Source organism: Sarcophilus harrisii, chromosome 3 (genome assembly GCF_902635505.1).
Source record: "Sarcophilus harrisii chromosome 3, mSarHar1.11, whole genome shotgun sequence".
NCBI classification, from domain to species: Eukaryota; Metazoa; Chordata; class Mammalia; order Dasyuromorphia; family Dasyuridae; genus Sarcophilus; species Sarcophilus harrisii.
Genome location: NC_045428.1, coordinates 110627960 through 110645264, shown reverse-complemented (window position 1 = coordinate 110645264; position 17305 = coordinate 110627960). Strand labels below are relative to the sequence as shown.

General features: G+C 31.9%; 1 protein-coding gene across 1 annotated transcript in view; it reads left to right on the top strand.

The window, feature by feature from the left end:
• KLHL1 (kelch like family member 1) overlaps positions 1-17305 on the top strand; it is a 553989-nt gene that overhangs the window by 221003 nt on the left and 315681 nt on the right. Inside the window, exon 4 of the mRNA XM_003765805.2 lies at positions 10825-11021. Within this exon, the coding sequence (XP_003765853.1) occupies positions 10825-11021 (197 nt within the window). The remainder of the gene's footprint in view (positions 1-10824; positions 11022-17305) is intronic.

The window sequence follows — 17305 nt, the reverse complement described above, 5'->3', positions numbered from 1 at the left end:
CTGTGGCTATTACTGCCATGCCTGTGGCAGTTACCAGTATCTCCAATTTCTCAAAAACACCTTCTGCCCCAAACTTCAGCCCAGGGGATATTAGAGCATAAATAACGACCAATGTGTACTCCAGTTAAAGGAAGGAGGGTTTTCTATCAAGAAGAAACCCTGAAACCTGAAAAAGTTTTGTGAAGAATTTTATTAAATTGGTTCAGAGAGGAGAGAGGTAGAAAAGGTATGGATCTCTCAAATTTCTAAGTCTGACATGTAGAATTCAATGTCTTGTGTTGTATAGAGTTCTAACAAGAGCAAAAGTACAAGCAGCTGGGAAGCCAGTACTTGGTAATAAAGCAGTTTTGGAAAAGTTGTTTCCAAGATTGCTTGTTATTTCGGAAAAGTTGTTTCCAAGATTGCTTGTTATGTATATCAGTAATAAATATAAACATTCATTATAATTTGGATAAAGCCAAAACACAAGCTATTGGGGAGTCCATGACATCGATGGACTAAGTGCTCTGGGTTAGCTAGGTCAGCATAATCTATTGTTTTGAGTTAAACACTTTTCTAGGCATGTAAAGCTAGGCTCAAATAATATCAATACAAAATAAAGTATTTTACTTCCATTTGTGGTAGAGAGTGAGAAATCCTGGGAACCTCACTGTTAATTGGGAGGAAACTAGTTAGAAAAAAAAAAAAAAAGCTAGCTTGCAATGATTTGGGAAGATCCAGATTTAAGCAGATTCTCCCCCCGGATCTGAACAAAGAAGAGACTGGAAATTCGCTGTCATGACATGGGAGTCCTGAAGTAACAGGAGTAGCCCCAATATAATTAAATAGCAGCTTCTCCATCTAAGGTATGTTCTAGGTAAGGAACAAGAGGGCAGCCTTAAGTGTGTAGAACTTTGGTACTGAGTACAAATTAGCCAAGGGCCAAAGTTATCTAATTTAATTAGTTTGATTCAGCTTTTTAAGATACAAGGAAATACTATTTCTTACTTAATTTTAAAACCATTTTATTTAATTTCAGAAATTATGTTAATATTGTGTTTTACTGTTATATTAAAGAGATATAATATTAATCTGCATGATAGCTTAAGCAGATTTTTATATGCTAACAAAAAATAATGAGTTTGAACATAATAAATAATAGTTGCTAATAATTTGCTTTAAGGTTCAAAAAGTTGTTTTAAAAATCACTTGTTATCCTAACAATACTAGTAGGTAGCTGCTAGTATTCCCTCCCTCCCCCATAGAGATAAGAAAATCATGGCAGATAAAGGTTAAATAACAAAAGACTAACTGTGGTATTGGTCTAGGGACACCTAGTAAGTATATAGTCCATATTTAAACTTAGATTTATTCTGACTCTTTTATATACCATATCTAATATTGAGTCCAGTACTCTAGCCTATATACCACTTAGCCATCCAAGTACCATTTATAATATTTTTCCTAAGGAAAAAATATCATCTGAGTTCTAAACATTTGACCTAAAAATGAACTTTTGGGAAAAAAAAATCCATTCATATTTGGAGAATTTTAAAAACAGGAAGGCATAAATTCATATATGGTCCTAAAATTTAGTTCTGTACCATTCACTGAGTTTGGAATAATAAGGATTGCTTAGACATTTTATAATCCAATGTTTTTCATTTCATATCTGAAGAAACTGAGACCTAAAAAAGTCATTCAGTTTGTGGCAAGGAATTGGAAACTGATTAGATGACAATCAGTTGGAGAATGAGTGAATAAATTATACTATATGGATGTTAAAAGATATTTTGTTCTATAAGAAATAATTTGCAGGATGATTTCAGAAAGGCCTGAAGAGATTTTCATGAATTGATGCTAAATGAAGTGAGTAGAACTAAGAGAACATACACAGCAACAAGATTATATAATGACCAAACTTGATGGACATGGATCTTTTCAACAATGAGATGATTCAGAACAGTTCCAGTAGACTTCTGATAGAGAGAGCCATCTACACCCAGAGAGAGGACTATGGGAACTGAGAGTGGATCACAACATAGTATTTTCATTTGTTTGTTGTTGTTTGCTTGCATTTTATTTTCTTTCTCATTTTTTCCCTTTTTGATCTGATTGTTCTTGTGCTGCATGATAATTGTGGAAATATGTGTAGAAGAATTGTACATATTTAACATATACTTCCCATCTAGGGCAGGGAGAAAGGGTAAGGACAGGAGAAAAAATTGAAACACAAGGTTTTGCAAGGGGGAATATTGAAAACTATGCATATGTTTTGAAAATAAAAAGCTTTAAAAAAAGTTATTTAATTATCCAAAATGATACAGGCTTTATAACTGTGAATATAGTATGTATTCCCTACTAATTCTTATTAATGCTTGTATTATTATCATTATTTATTATTATTATTATTATTATATTCTGCTGAGGCAATTGGGGTTAAGTAACACATGGAGTAGGAAGTGTTAAGTGTCTGAGACCAAATTTGAACTCAGGTCCTCCTGAATTCAGGGTTGGTGCTCTATCCATTCCACCACCTTGCTGCCCCTTATTATTATTGTTATTAATAGTAATTATTATTGCTATTTTATTGCAGTATGTACAAATAATAATCTAGGAGGTACAGCGAAAAGAGAATTAGACTTAGAACCAATAAGAGTTGAATTCAAATTAGACTTAGAGTCAATAAGAGTTGAATTCAAATTTTTCCTCAGGCTCCCCAGGCACAGATCTACAATTTGCTTTGGTTTTCTCTTATGTAAAATAAGAACAATAATAATAACATTTACCTTCTAGGATGTTATAAGAATGTAGTACAGGATATGGTGTTTAAAGTGTCAGGTCGAGTCAAGAATCCACCCCCAGATAATTTGCTGTGTGACCATCCTAGTGACCTGCTGTGTGACCAAGACATTTTTAACTCTGTCTTTTTTAGTTTCCTCATCAGGAAAATGATGATTAAAAATAGCATCTTAACCTCTCAAATCTGATGAGAGCATGAATTGAAATAATTTTAATGTGTTTAGCACAGTGCCAGGCATATAAGTGCTATATACATGTTGGTATTATTTTTGTTGTTATTAATATGACTATATCAGTCTCTGGGATCTTAATTTTGTCCAATTCTACAGAATCAAATGAGATAACTTACATAAAGTACATTGCAAACCTAATGGTAATATTTAAATACTGTTATTGTTATTAATAAGTTAATTTTGGTCTACAATTTGTTTCATCTTTTTCTTTTATGGAGAAATGATGTTTTCTTTTTAATTCTAAATAATTGAAAGATATTAATGGTTCTTAGGGGCGAATTTCAGGTTGATATTAGGAATTTTTATGCCATTTTGAAAAAAATACACCTCAAACATAATAATTTGAAATTGAAAAATAAAATGACCTGCATGACTAGGAAAATATATCTTTTAATTTTTTAGTTAGCAGTATTCACATCTTTATTAGAATAAATCTTCCTGAAGACAAGTTTTTGGCAAAATTTTTGTCACTACTACCTAAGTCTATATAGGCCCAGGTAAAATATACATCATCTATGTGAAAAAAAAAAAAAAAAAAAAAGTTTGTGTAAATTCAGCCTAAGCTTTCACTATTATTCTACGTGTGTCTTCTAGCATTTAAAAAATGGTTATTTTCCCCCAATTTTTTAACATGTGATTTAAAGTTTTGAGTTCCAAATTCTATCCTTGTTCTCCTATCCTCTACCTGAAAATGGTTCTTTTTTTTTAAAAAAAAAAAAATATTTAAACATAAAAAACAAAAATCATTTGACTTTCCAGAAAACTTGGTGATTGAATTCTACTTATTCTCAATATGCATTACTTACTTTCTTTAGAGTGGGGCTTCTTGGAAACATGACTTGTACTCTTTTTTTTTTTTTATTATGGAGCAACAAACAAAATCTTCTTTTAAAGGCCTTTACTTTAAACCCTTAAACCAAACATGCAAAAACATATACACACATACACAAACACATATACCTCCCTTAACTAAAAGAGCATTCATTCTGGATATTTCTGTCCGCATAGGGTTCTAGATTCTTTTCTGGATCTTCGATCCAGATAACACTTTTTCTAGATTTTTTAAATTCTCATTCGTTTCTAGATTCTTTTCTGGATCTGCAATCCAGATAACACTTATTCTGAGTATTTCTGTCCGCATTGGGTTCTAGATTATTTTCAGGATCTTCAGTTATGTTAATTTTGATTACTCTGATAGATAATAAAAGCATAAAATTTAAGACTGATTTGTTACAGAAATTAAAGTCTTTATGAGCATACATTTAAGATATTGCCTTTGCATTCAATTCAAACTTTCCGTGGTATTGCTATCCATAATTCTGATGGGTAATGCTGCTACACACTGCAGAAAGTGGCTCACATACAGATACATGGTCATACTGGGAGACATACACAAAGGGGGAAGAAAGAAGAAGCAATCATATGGAGAAAGAGCAGATATTTTGGACAGAAAAGAAAATGGTAGCCATGTGGAAAAGAGCATAATCTATATCAGAAGGAAAAACAGGCAGGCTCCATGGATTAGAAGTAGACAGATTGAACAAATCAACAAACATTTATTGCATATCTCCTATATACCAGATACAGTGCTATTCAATGAGAATAAAAAAAGAAAAATGAAACTTCCTATCTGTAAGGAGTTTATATTGTAAAAGATAAAAGAACAGGCAGTAGGTATGAGAAGAAATGACAGCACTGAATTGGAGTATAATAATAATAGTTTTAATATAATTCTTTAAATATGGCAAAGCACTTTAGAAATAGTTAATTTTAATCTCAAAACTACCCTGGGAAGAGATACTTTCCTATGTCAGCTGTCTCTCTGGTCTATTTATTATCTACTAAGCATCATTGATATTAGATAAAAAGGAAGTTCTAGAGACAGATGGAATTATATCTCTGTTTTTACTACTAGTGCTACACATATGAACTAACAATATTGGCTTAAATTCCACTTTTTGTAAGAAGCCTTTCCCAGCTAGGAGGCAGCTAGTTGGCCCAGTGCTCACTGGGTCTGCTGTCAGGTAGACCGGAATTAAATTTTAACTTCACTTAGCTGTGCAACTCTGGGCAAAGTACTTCATTTATGTTTGTCTCAATTTCTTGAACTATAAAATGGAGATAATAACAATACTTATCTCCCAGGATATTGTGAGGATCAATGAGAATATTTATAGAGTATGAGGAACATATTAAGTGCTATATAAATGCTTATTCTACTTTCCCCCTTCCCAGTTCCCTTTAATGCTAGTGCCTTCTTATTAGACTTATCACCTTTCATCTGTCTGTATTACATGTACATAGTTGTTTTCTCCTTTCAAATTAGAAAGTGCGTCCTTTGAGGGCTATTTTTGTCTTGCTTTGTATATCTAGCATTTAATACAGTCCTTGGCACATAGTAAGTGTTTAATAAATGTTTGGTGACAGGCTGAATTAAGAAGAAATGTATTAATATCACAGAGTTGAAGGCAGATATATTGGTACATGAATCCTCATTTGTTGAGTCATTTCCCTGTTCATTATTCTGCATGGGGAACTCCTAGTGAGGAGACTCTCTCCACCAGTACAGGTCAGGAAATGCTTTGTAATTTGTAGTTTTTAAAGAGTTATCTGAAGCTACTAAGAGGCTGTATAGTTTGTCCAGAATCACATAGTCAAAGTATTTCAGAAGAAAATTTTGAAACTAGTTTTTTGTGACTCTAAAGCCAGACCTCTGTGCTCTTTGTCTTAGCTCAGAAGTCCATGGCCAAGCTTTTGCTTTTATGATTCAATCCAGGGGATGGAATGAAAATCTCATAAATATTCCCAACTTGAACATAACATTGTGTGTATGAAGAGTAATCACGTGAAATAAGCCAAGGGCAATTGGAGCCAGATTAATTATCAGGAATAGAGGCCGGAGGGAAGAAAAGGAAGATAATAAAGAAGTATAGCTCTCACCAAGAAATAAAGGGTACCAACATCCAGACATGAATCTAAAGACAAATAGTATTTCCATGAAACCTTATATATTCTTTTATGACCTGTCACAGGATTACATTAATTGTAGTTTAGACTGATAATTTTAGGGACAGTTGGCACAGTAGATGGAATACTAAAGCTGGAGTCAGCAAGACTTATCTCCCTAAGTTAAAATCTAGCCTCAGAATGACTAGGTGTGTGACTCTGGAAAAGTTATTTAATCTATTTGCCTCAGTCCCTCCTCTGTAAAATGAGCTGAAGAAGAAAAGAAGGAAACCACAAAATACTCCAGTATCATTGCCAAGAAAACCCCAAATGGGATCACAAAGAGTCAGATATAAATGAACATCAACCTGAGAAATATATATATATATAGTATATATGCTGCCAAAAAAGCCCTGAGATAATTAAATTAAAATGCTGAGAATAATTTTAAAACTTTATTTAATTTGTAATAGTTTTGTCTTATGGTGTATACAGACTTTCTGTTTACATGTGGTTTCATACTAAAGATGCACCTCTTCCTCAGATATGTGAGTTCCTTCCTTGAACCTAATCTACCTTTCTAGGTACCAACCTGCCACCCTTTTCATGTTGTATTTTTTCATTTACATGTAAGTCCCTTTTAAAAGAGGGCTGTCTTTCTCTTTTTAGCTGAATATATAGAACCAGTATTTAGTATAATCTAATCTAACCTAATTTCTAATCAAAAGATTGATGAAGGCAGCACTGAAGTACAGATGGCAAGTTGTTGAGAATAAATAAATGAAGAATCTCCCTCGTTTTTTCCTCTATTTTCTTTCTTCTCATAAAATGAATGATTGGGATGTATATAACAGAAATAATTTCTTCAATTTAATGTTTGCTAGATAGTTTTCTTTGAGACCAATTCATTGGTCTTTGAGAACAATTCATTTCTTCAGAGAAGTCCATGCTCCCAATGCCAAAGCCCTGCAGTTCTAGAAAGAAGTAAACTTAAAAAGTCACAATGAAATATAATTGGTCACATTTATATAGTTCTTTGAAGTTTATAAAACATTTTCCTCATAGCAACAACCAGATAATTTAATCCCATTTTAAAGAGAATAAAATTCTTGTTTGGAGAATTTTGTCCCACGGCTACACAACTAGTAAATATCAGAACTAAGACTCCAACCTAGGCCTTTAAACTCCAAAATTTTAGTTGTTTCAGCTGCCCAGTGTCAATTATTTAAGATAAATTAATTCCAGTTTACTTTAGTTAAAAGTATATGCAAAAGTTGCAGGGAAAGAATACTACTGATGGGGAGAGTTCAAAATTTTTAGTTGATGTGCCTTATTCCCCTGCTCTAGCTTGAATTTTCAATCACCCCAACTTCCCTCCTTGCTGTGTTCCGGGATAGAACTGCTACTGTCAACCCAACCTTAAATCAAGATCATTTTTATATCCTTATTTCTTTCATTCAAGATTCAGGCAAACCCCTCTTGTTCCTTTTATGAAGAGACTGGATTTTAAAGGGATTTTGCCAATTAGCTAAGGGAAAGTTACATATTGCAAGTGCAATCCAGGCATTTTGGATTGCATTTGGATTACAGCTCAAGTAAAAACATCCACTAAATACTATTCTTACCTGATGTCTTGTCCTTTTACTTCATCCTTTTCTTACCTGTCTGAAAGTAAAGAGGATTGTGGAAAGAAAAAAAAAAAATCAAAAGTTTAATTTTTGTAAGAAGAAAGAAAAAAAAAAGTAAAAGATCAGAAGTTAGTAGCAATTTGCATTTCCATATAGGATTTACCAGCAAGAGGCAGGAACAGCTACTGATTGTGTTACAGTGATGATAAGAATCTGTTCATTTACATTCATATATGCTTGAACAGTTGAGCAAGTAACTTCAGGTGACAAGAGGAAAGGCATGAATGTCCCAAAGGAATGAAAGGATAGGACGTAGTGGACAAGGAAGGGCAAAGTACAATAATATATTGACATCTGATCAGTTAAGGGGAGAAGAGAAAAGAAAGGAAAGATCAGGAATTGCCCAGAATTTATAGTTCTGCATGAGATCATAGAAACAATAAATGGCCAAGTGAAGCTGTAATTTGCATTGAGTTTGCTGAAAGTTCACAAGAGCAGTTGTCAACATAAATCTTAAAGTCCATTAGGACAGCAAGAGGCATAGTGAAAAGGTAGACTATTCAAAAGGATTTTTAAAAGTAATACCATATGTGTATGTATATATGTACATTTGCACATGTGTTCTGAGTGTATATATACATGTGTATTACTACACACATGTATATATGTATAACATATTTTAAGAAAAAAAACTGATTAGAAAAAATATATTTCTAAGAGTTGACAACTTCTCTCCCTAATCATATAAATATTTTCACAGCTCAGAGGGATAAATATTGCATTATAGGAAAAGAATTTGCTCTTGTACGACCAAATTAGGTAAAGTGAGTTAGAATTCTAAAACACTTTAGAAGTCAAGAGTACCTATCATTCTTTTACATCTCAAGTTTCCCAAGTAGGACAACAAAACAAACAAACTATGGGCACTTTAGGGAGATCCAGCAATGCTGTGAAATGCTATTTCCTATATGTTCTTATTTGAGAAGAGTAGTCAGAGGAAAAAATGAAGTCCAAGCAAAGTTTCTGTGCTTACACTTAAAACAAGAGTAGATATAATTACAAACTGTCTAAAGCAAGATTTCTTAACCTCAGGCTCACAGACCCTTATATTTTCAGGGGGTCTAGGAAATTGGTGAGAAGGAAAAAATACTTTATTTTCACTAACATCAAAGCAAAATTTAATTTTTTTTTTTTCTGCTGAGGGTTAAATGACTTGCCCAGGGTCACACAGCTAGGAAATATTAATTATTGAGGCTGGATTTGAACTCAGGTCCTCCTAACTTGAGGGCTTGTGCTCTATCCACTGTGCCATCTAGCTGCTCTTCTAGTTTTCCTATCAATTATGGGACAAACATTATTGAGGCAACACATATTATTCTGCAAAAAAGGTCACTTCATTAGAAGTAATGTCATTCAGTGCTAAGCTATTCAGCTATTGCCCATCTGCTACCTTTCTTAATCTTCGCTTCCTTCTTGCCTTCTCTAAAGACTCTCACTCAAAAAAAAGAAAAAGAAAGAAAGAACAACTAAATTTTACTTTGATGCTAGTGAAAATAAAGTTTTATTTTTTTTCTCCTCAATTTATTAGACCCTCTTTTTCTTGATGTTCTCTTCTTAATATATTTCTATGACAATAATCTCTACTGCTTCTTCTGTTATCTGTCTTCTCCATCTTACTCTTCTTTTCTGGGTTTCATTGAAGTCATTGATTTGTTTCCCCCAGGATTCCCTCTTATTTCTTCTCTTTCAATTCTTTTTTTCCAGTGGTGATATAATCAACTCCCATTGATTCAGTTACCATCTTTATGCTGATAATTCTCAGATCTGCTTTGCCATCTCTTACCTTTCACTCAATTTACAGTTGCATATCTCCAGGTCACAATTGGAAACCTGAAAAGGGATGATCAATAGACATCTTAAATTCAACACGACCCAAACTGAACTCATTATCTTTCCTCCTAACTTCCTAAATTCCTAATTACTGTTAAGGCTACCTTCATACTGACACACCATAATATTTTGACAGGTAGAGACTATTTAGTCTTTGGTTTTGTATTTCCACAGCCTAGCAAAGTACTTTTTTCATAAAAGGAACTTGATGTTTGGTGAATTATATTGATTGTGCCTTCTCATTATTCTATATCCTCTCATTAAATTTTGATGAATCACGTATTATAAAACTTACCTTTCTTTATAAAAATATTGTTGATTGTATGGTGTAATTTTTTTCTATATAGAGTATATGCAACAGGAATGACTTTCCTATTGAAGAAACAATGTGTCTCAAACTACTGTAGTTTTGGTCCATTAAGGGCTCATATGTTAGTTATAACATCTGCAGAAGATCAAAGGGATATTTGGTAGTGTCAATAACTGAATCCTTATTGCTCTCTGAACCCCTATAAACTTTATTTAAATAATTCTTGTGCATTTGTCATATTAATTATTTCTATGTTTATTTGTGTATATGTATTTTTTCCAATATTTTGTTAGCTATAAAGTCTGTCTGTAGCCATTTGTTCCCATTATTTGTATGCTTTGATTATTTTAGGTGATCTGTTTTAATTTTTTAATTATGGATGAGTATGAGAATCCAAATCCTGATTTATTCTACTGAGTCTCTATCTTTGCAATATTTAAGAATTGCTCTGTTAACTAGAGAGGCACCAGAGCTTAAGAATTCCAAATAGATGTTCATTGATAAGAGAGTTGCTACAATAAAACTGGGTTACTTTGTTATTTTGGTGATATGGATTATATTGTGGAATGCAAGAGTTTTGCAAAGGGAATTATTTGGATAAAAAATTGAGAACCATTGACCTTGGAGGCCATAATCCAAAGAAGACGGGGTATTTTGATATCCCAGTGGAAAGCACTCCCAAACTCTGAATTCAAATAAAGCAAAATAAATTAAACTAAGAGCTTCATGTTCAAGCTTATATATAGTTAAATGATCTAGTTTCACAAACTTGTGCTAAAAGTTCCTAAACTGAGTTCATTTCTTTCTTTAAATTTTAAATCATGAGAAAGTAGTAGCTACAACTGGAGTGGCTACTATTCTTATAATTAATGGTTATGCCTTTTAGTTTTATATACTCATTTTCCTTGATCAATCTTGTGAAATTTAATTTATAATATTGAATTAATGAATCAAATTTCACTCACTTAGAAGTAAGAGACAGACAGATAGAGACAGAGACAGAGGCAGAGAATTTCATGAGTCTATTTATTTTCAGGTTGCCTGGAACTAAAGGAAGATACTATTGAAAATCTTCTTGCTGCTGCTTGCCTTCTTCAACTTCCTCAAGTAGTAGAAGTATGCTGTCATTTTCTCATGAAGCTTTTACATCCATCAAACTGTTTAGGGATCCGAGCCTTTGCAGATGCTCAGGGGTGTATTGAACTCATGAAGGTGGCCCATAGCTACACAATGGTAAGAAAATCTTGTTATATATTTCCATAATAGTGAAGTACTATAACTGAAGACATAATGTATTCTAAAATTCAGTGAATAAACTAGTACTGTTATTAAAGCATTATATAATATATGTTAAGGCAGTAGTTCATAGTGACTGCAATTCTGGGTTTGGATTCAGGAAAAATCCTACTTTTTTCAATATCTAGCTATCTGATCCTGTGTATATTCTATGTCCTATGTGCTTTAAATGCTTAGATCTGCATATATATATATATATATATACATATATGTATATATATATATTATTTACAATCATAAATGGGTTGGATTAATAGATGGCAACCTGGTACCAAGTTTCTTGCATTAATAAAATCCCAATCTAATAGCATACAATATGTGTAGTATGATAATATACTATCATTTCACAACCAATGTATAATGAATGCTTTATTGCCATTTGATCCAATGTACTTATAGACAAATATCTCTGTGTATATATGTGCCTACTATGTGTATGTATGCTACACATATATTTATGTGTGTACATATACACATCCATTGTGTAGTCTTCACACACATACATGTAATTTTTTCATTTCAGATGCTAACAAATCTCTCAGTAATTTATTCTGTTTTCCATGTTCATTTTAAGCTATGAATATATGATTGCTTTCAATCATTTAATTGTGTCTGACTTTTCATTACCCTGTGCACCAAATCACATTTTCCTTTTTGTTTTTTGTTTTTGGCAACCATACTGGAGTCATTTTCTATTTCCTTCTCCAGGGGATATATCATTAATCTTCAATGAATAGTATTAATGGAATTCAGTCCCCTGTTTTCATTGTGTAACATTTAATTCTTACATGCCTGTGATTATCACAGACATATAAATTATAATTTTATTATTATTATTATTGTTACTTGTTATTCTTATTAGTTGACTTTTTAATGAGATATTTAAGAACTTTCATTTTTCCAACCAGGATTAAAATTAGAAATCTTGTCAGAGTAATTCACACAAAGGAGAGAAGAAAATTTGATTTATCCCAGCTTTACATTTGACTAGAATTATACAATAGAAATTTTTTTTATTGACATATTACTTATGATCAAACAGCATAATACTCTTTTAATTGTTATTCTTAGGTATACTTTCAAGATTATTTCAGTTTCATTCTGTCCAATACTTTAAGCAGATTACTGAAATAAATTAAAATATAAAAATATAAGTTGAGATATAGAATTTGTAATTCTATTGTTAAATTGCATTTTAGCAATCTTCCCAGACAAGATAGAATTCCACTTTTAAAATTATATGAAGCATTTAAAATCAACATAGCCAAGCATTGCATCAGCTTAAATATGAAAGTCCAATCACATTCGTTTAATTATGTATGTTTTAATACAATTAGCAAGTTCTGCCTTGCTGAGCTAAAGAATAATATGTCTCCACACCAAGGGGAGGATGGTCCCTTCTGCTCTAGATTGAAATAATTTGCCCAATAATAAAAATGTTTTCCATGCAGCTGCCTGACTTGTTAAGCAGTTTACCAAACAGTAACTACTATTTTTTGAACGCTCAAAGATGTGTATTCTGTACAAGCATAGATATTCACTGATTAATATGATAATTACTCTCCTAGTGTTTAATTTATTAATTGTGTCTTGGGATGAGTATGTATTAATTTATTTGCTCAGAACCCTTATGGATCAATTTTATCATCTTTCAAAATATAAAACTGTAGACTCTCTTTTATGGTCTTTTTATCATTAGAAAAGCAAAAAAACAAAAACAAAATGCCTTTGACCTTGTCAGACTCTTCTATGCAGGCTAATGATATATATAAACCATCTATGTCCATTTCCTAATTTCCCTCTCAATTCCTAGCCCTCTTAAATCTGGTTTCTCACCCTAGCAAGATATTGAAACTTCTACTTGAAAGTTAATTTTTAAATGCTAAATTCAGTAGCCTTAATAGTATATTTTTGGCTATCATCTTCTTTCATCTCTCTTCCCCTTCTGTAGTAATATGATATACTTTTAAAAATTCTTCCTCTATGTCCTGAATCTCCTCCCTATTTTCTTTACTTAGTCCAATTGTTGCTACAAATTCCTGAAAATAAATATTACTCAAGAACCATTCTCAACCCATTATTCTATTTTCTTCACATCATTTTCCTCAAAGATCTCATTCATTTTGATGGGTTCAGTTATGACTTCTCTATTTATTACGTAGAAATGAGATTACTGATAGTGACACAGTGGATAAAGTAGCAGACCTAAAGTCAAAAACACTCATCTGCTGGAGTTCACATCTGGCCCCAGTTTAGTTGCTGATTATGATGACTCAGAGTCACCTGAGCAATTCACTTAATCCTATTTGTCTCAGTTTTCTCATCTGTAAAATGAACTAGAGAAGGGAATATCACTCCAATATCTTTGCCAAGACCCAAATGGGATCAGAAAGAATTGGATATGATTAAATAACAACAAAAACGTGAGGAAGACCTGTACTAGCAAACAGTTCAGATGAAATTGACTAGCAAGTTTCAAATAAATATTAATTTAAAATGCATCAGTATCATTTCATTGACAAAACAGTTAATCTATTTTCGACTATATTAACAGAAATCTAGATCATAGCAGATAATACTACAATAATATTTGCTAAACAGAATAGATCTTGAGACCTTGAATACTATAATATCTGTTATGGTTGAGGAGGAATTAGGGACATCTTAGGAAGATTTCAACAAAACCATCTGAAGTATTTAGTGGCGTAGAAAAGATAATAAAAACTATTGGAGGGAAATGACTCATATCTAAAGGTTAAAGTTCAAGTCTTATAGACAACTCAGAAAACTCACATCCAATTATCATATCTATTGTTTTTAGAAAATTAAAACCCATTCATTTTTTCAAGCAGTTATTTAGTTACCATGATATGACAGACTTATTGTGCCAGGTACTAGAGATATGAAGATAAAAACAAAATAATTCTTATTCTTGAGGGATTTATGTTGTATGGGAGCATTAAAATGTTGATAAAAATAAGTAAATATCTCATGTGCCAAAGGCAACTGATTTAGACTATAAACCTGTATATAAATATAGGTATGCATATACATGTGCAATACACATATGTACGCTAAATGTATATATGCATATGCATGTATGTTTTATATATATGCATACCTATCCATAAGATATAATTATTTTTTTCTGTTCTTTTTACAAATGCTTCCCATGTGTACCACAAAAGGACCAAAACCCATTATACATTTCTTGTGGCTCTATTTATAATTAAAACCATCTCAGCCAACTCAGTTCCTTTCCAAGGAGAACCCTATTAGCTGAAAATTCCTTTTGTTCTTCTGATTCATTTACAGTGAAAATTGGTATGATTTAGTCCCTCCAAAAGGATGCCCACTAGTTTATAATTAGACAATCATTTCTCATTTAGAGCACCAAAGCTAAATTAATCATCATAACTCTTCTTAAAAAAATGTGTCACTGCTAGATTGAAAGCCCTTGAAGTCAGTGCTTAATAAGGCTCTATGCAAAGGCATATGAGATAATACTTTGAATTTAGTAGGTGCTCAATACAATTTATTTGAAAGGTAAACACACACACACACACACACACACACATACATACATACACAAACACAGATGAATATGTACTAGCATCCCCTGACTCCTAAGTCTACCAATTCTTCAGTGCAAGAATTAAAATACACTAGAGAAATTAGCTAATATTCCTTTCATTTAAGTTAGAGACCATATAGGGAAATTGTTAGTTACCATGGAGGATTATTTTTTATGAAATTTATTTTCTTCCTTAACTTGTTTGTTCATTTTGACTTGATGCTTCAGATATATATGTTTGTATATACAAGCATCAATCTGTCTGTCTGTATGTGTGTGTGTGTGTGTGTGTATATGCATACCCACATGCATATATAAACATTTAATGCTTTACACATACATATATACAAACATCTATGCACATGTACCTGTGTTTGTGTATAATTTCCCTATGATGTCTATATTTTATTTGTCTCATAAAAATCATCACTAAGATGTCATTGATATACCCAAAGTGCTGTAATGAGTGGAATTCTTGTAAATAAATAAAATCAGTATTAAGAATTGTTCTTGACTTATGTACTTGTATTCAGAAATGATTTAGGTTGGAAAAAATTAGCTATGTTGTCCTGACATTATATGAGTACATAGCTATCTTCCTTTTTTATCTGTCATCTATCTATCTGACAATTCACCTATAGATATATAAATGAAGACAGACAAGGACAATATTTCACAGTGGATAAAGCCAATTTCAGAGTTTAAAAGTCTGCCTCATACAAATATTGGCTCTGTGATCCTGAGCAAATCATGTCATTTCTCAGAGCCTAAAGTATTTTCTTATACTATAAATTGCAGAGAAAGCACAAATTTTCATCAGATATTCACTTCCCCAATGAAATCTGAGGGAACCATATTTGAACCATCTTACATGTTCGATGATTGTGGCCATTTCTTAATATCTCATATTACATAATCATAGACATAGAGTTTGAAGAGACCTTAAAAGTCATTTAATCCAATTTTGGTCCCATGGTGAAATTCCCTCTTATATACTTCAAAGACCATGATGCACCCTATATTTGTGTCCAGGATTCAAACCTGAGTTTTACTCCCATTCTATCCATATTTTTCTATTTATCTACTTATCTACCTGTATTACAGTACTCCAAGCAAAGACAGATAGATCCTGCATCACTATATGGCCTGTGAGGCAATGGAGCATTGAATAAAATATGATTCAAAATGAGAGCAAAGAGCTCCTTGGATTTAAAATTTTGTCCATTGTACTATTTTTTTTTTTTTTTTTTTTTTTACTTTACCATATGACTTTTGACTTCAATTTCTGTTGTGTGTCACCTTATGGCATATAGCATTTACAATCCTCACCTTAGAGATGGAAGCAATTTTAAAATTGCTGATTTGGGGCTCTGGACCTCTCCATAAAGCAGTATCTGTGGAAAAATCTATTGTGCTATTAGTGGAAAAATAAAGATTTTTTGAATTAGTGTTTGCTTTCTAAAGCTGTCCTTTCAAAGTCAGGCAACACTAAGAAATCTTATAGGTAGCTCACTTGCTCTTCATGACTATTTTAGCCCTTTGTGAAAAAAGAACATATACTTTATTTATGTGTTTTCTTCCAAAGATTTATTTTAAAACGTATTTGTCATTTCTTATAGTCACCAGGGCTGTTTGGAAAGCTAGCACTGTGCCTTACCTAATAAACTTTCCTAATAAACCAGAAATTGGATTCTTGGGCTGAGTATTAAAATTGATGAAGCCACAGTTCTATCCAAGTATCTGAGTACTGTTTGCTGTGTGATATTACCAAATTCTAATCATATTTTATAGTATATAAATATTTTTCTAATATTCTTTATTTTCACATAATAGTTTATAATTATTGAATATATTTATATCTTATTATGCTACTAGCCTATCAGGTATTTATCACCTTCCCTGATACTTCTAAGAAAGTTCAAGATAAATATGCAATGTATATACACACCCACACGTTTGTGTGTATATAAATATACCTATGTGTTTGTGTATGAAGTGGAATTCATTGAAATGGAAGTTGATAAGCAAAGAGAAAAGATACTTATTCCTAAATTCATTAGTTTTCTTCTTCCTTACCCATTGTGTTCTTTTATTCCCATTATCCTTATCCCCAACTGAGCAATAGAGATTAGTACAGAATTAGAATAATAAGTTATTGTTTTTCTGTTTAAGATTTTTCAAATTAAATTCATGGATAAAAATTTTTCGGTGACTTGCCTTTAAGATATAATATTAAGCATTTTTTAATTTGTGGGTTTTTAAAAATATTCCATATGTTGTACATTTTTCCTGTATTTTTAATAATTGGAAATCTACTGGAAATCAAAATTAAGTTTATTAGAAACATCACAATTTAAGATATGATATATGAATAAATGCAAATTAACAACTATTTTGTTTTGCTTTGCTTTTTTCAAATTTTCTTTTGTTTTGCTTTAATTGGATATAAAATTTCATTTGCATAGGGAACTTTCATTAAGAAAAATCTAGTTCAGATACATATAATGGAGGAAATTCAACATGAAGCAAAGAATGAACTAAATGATTTTAAAGGTCTCGTCAGGTCTTAAAATTCTGTTATTTTCACCTATTTTTTGTTGCTGGGAGTGGTGATGGTTCTTACCAATGGAGAATGTCTAAAACCTTT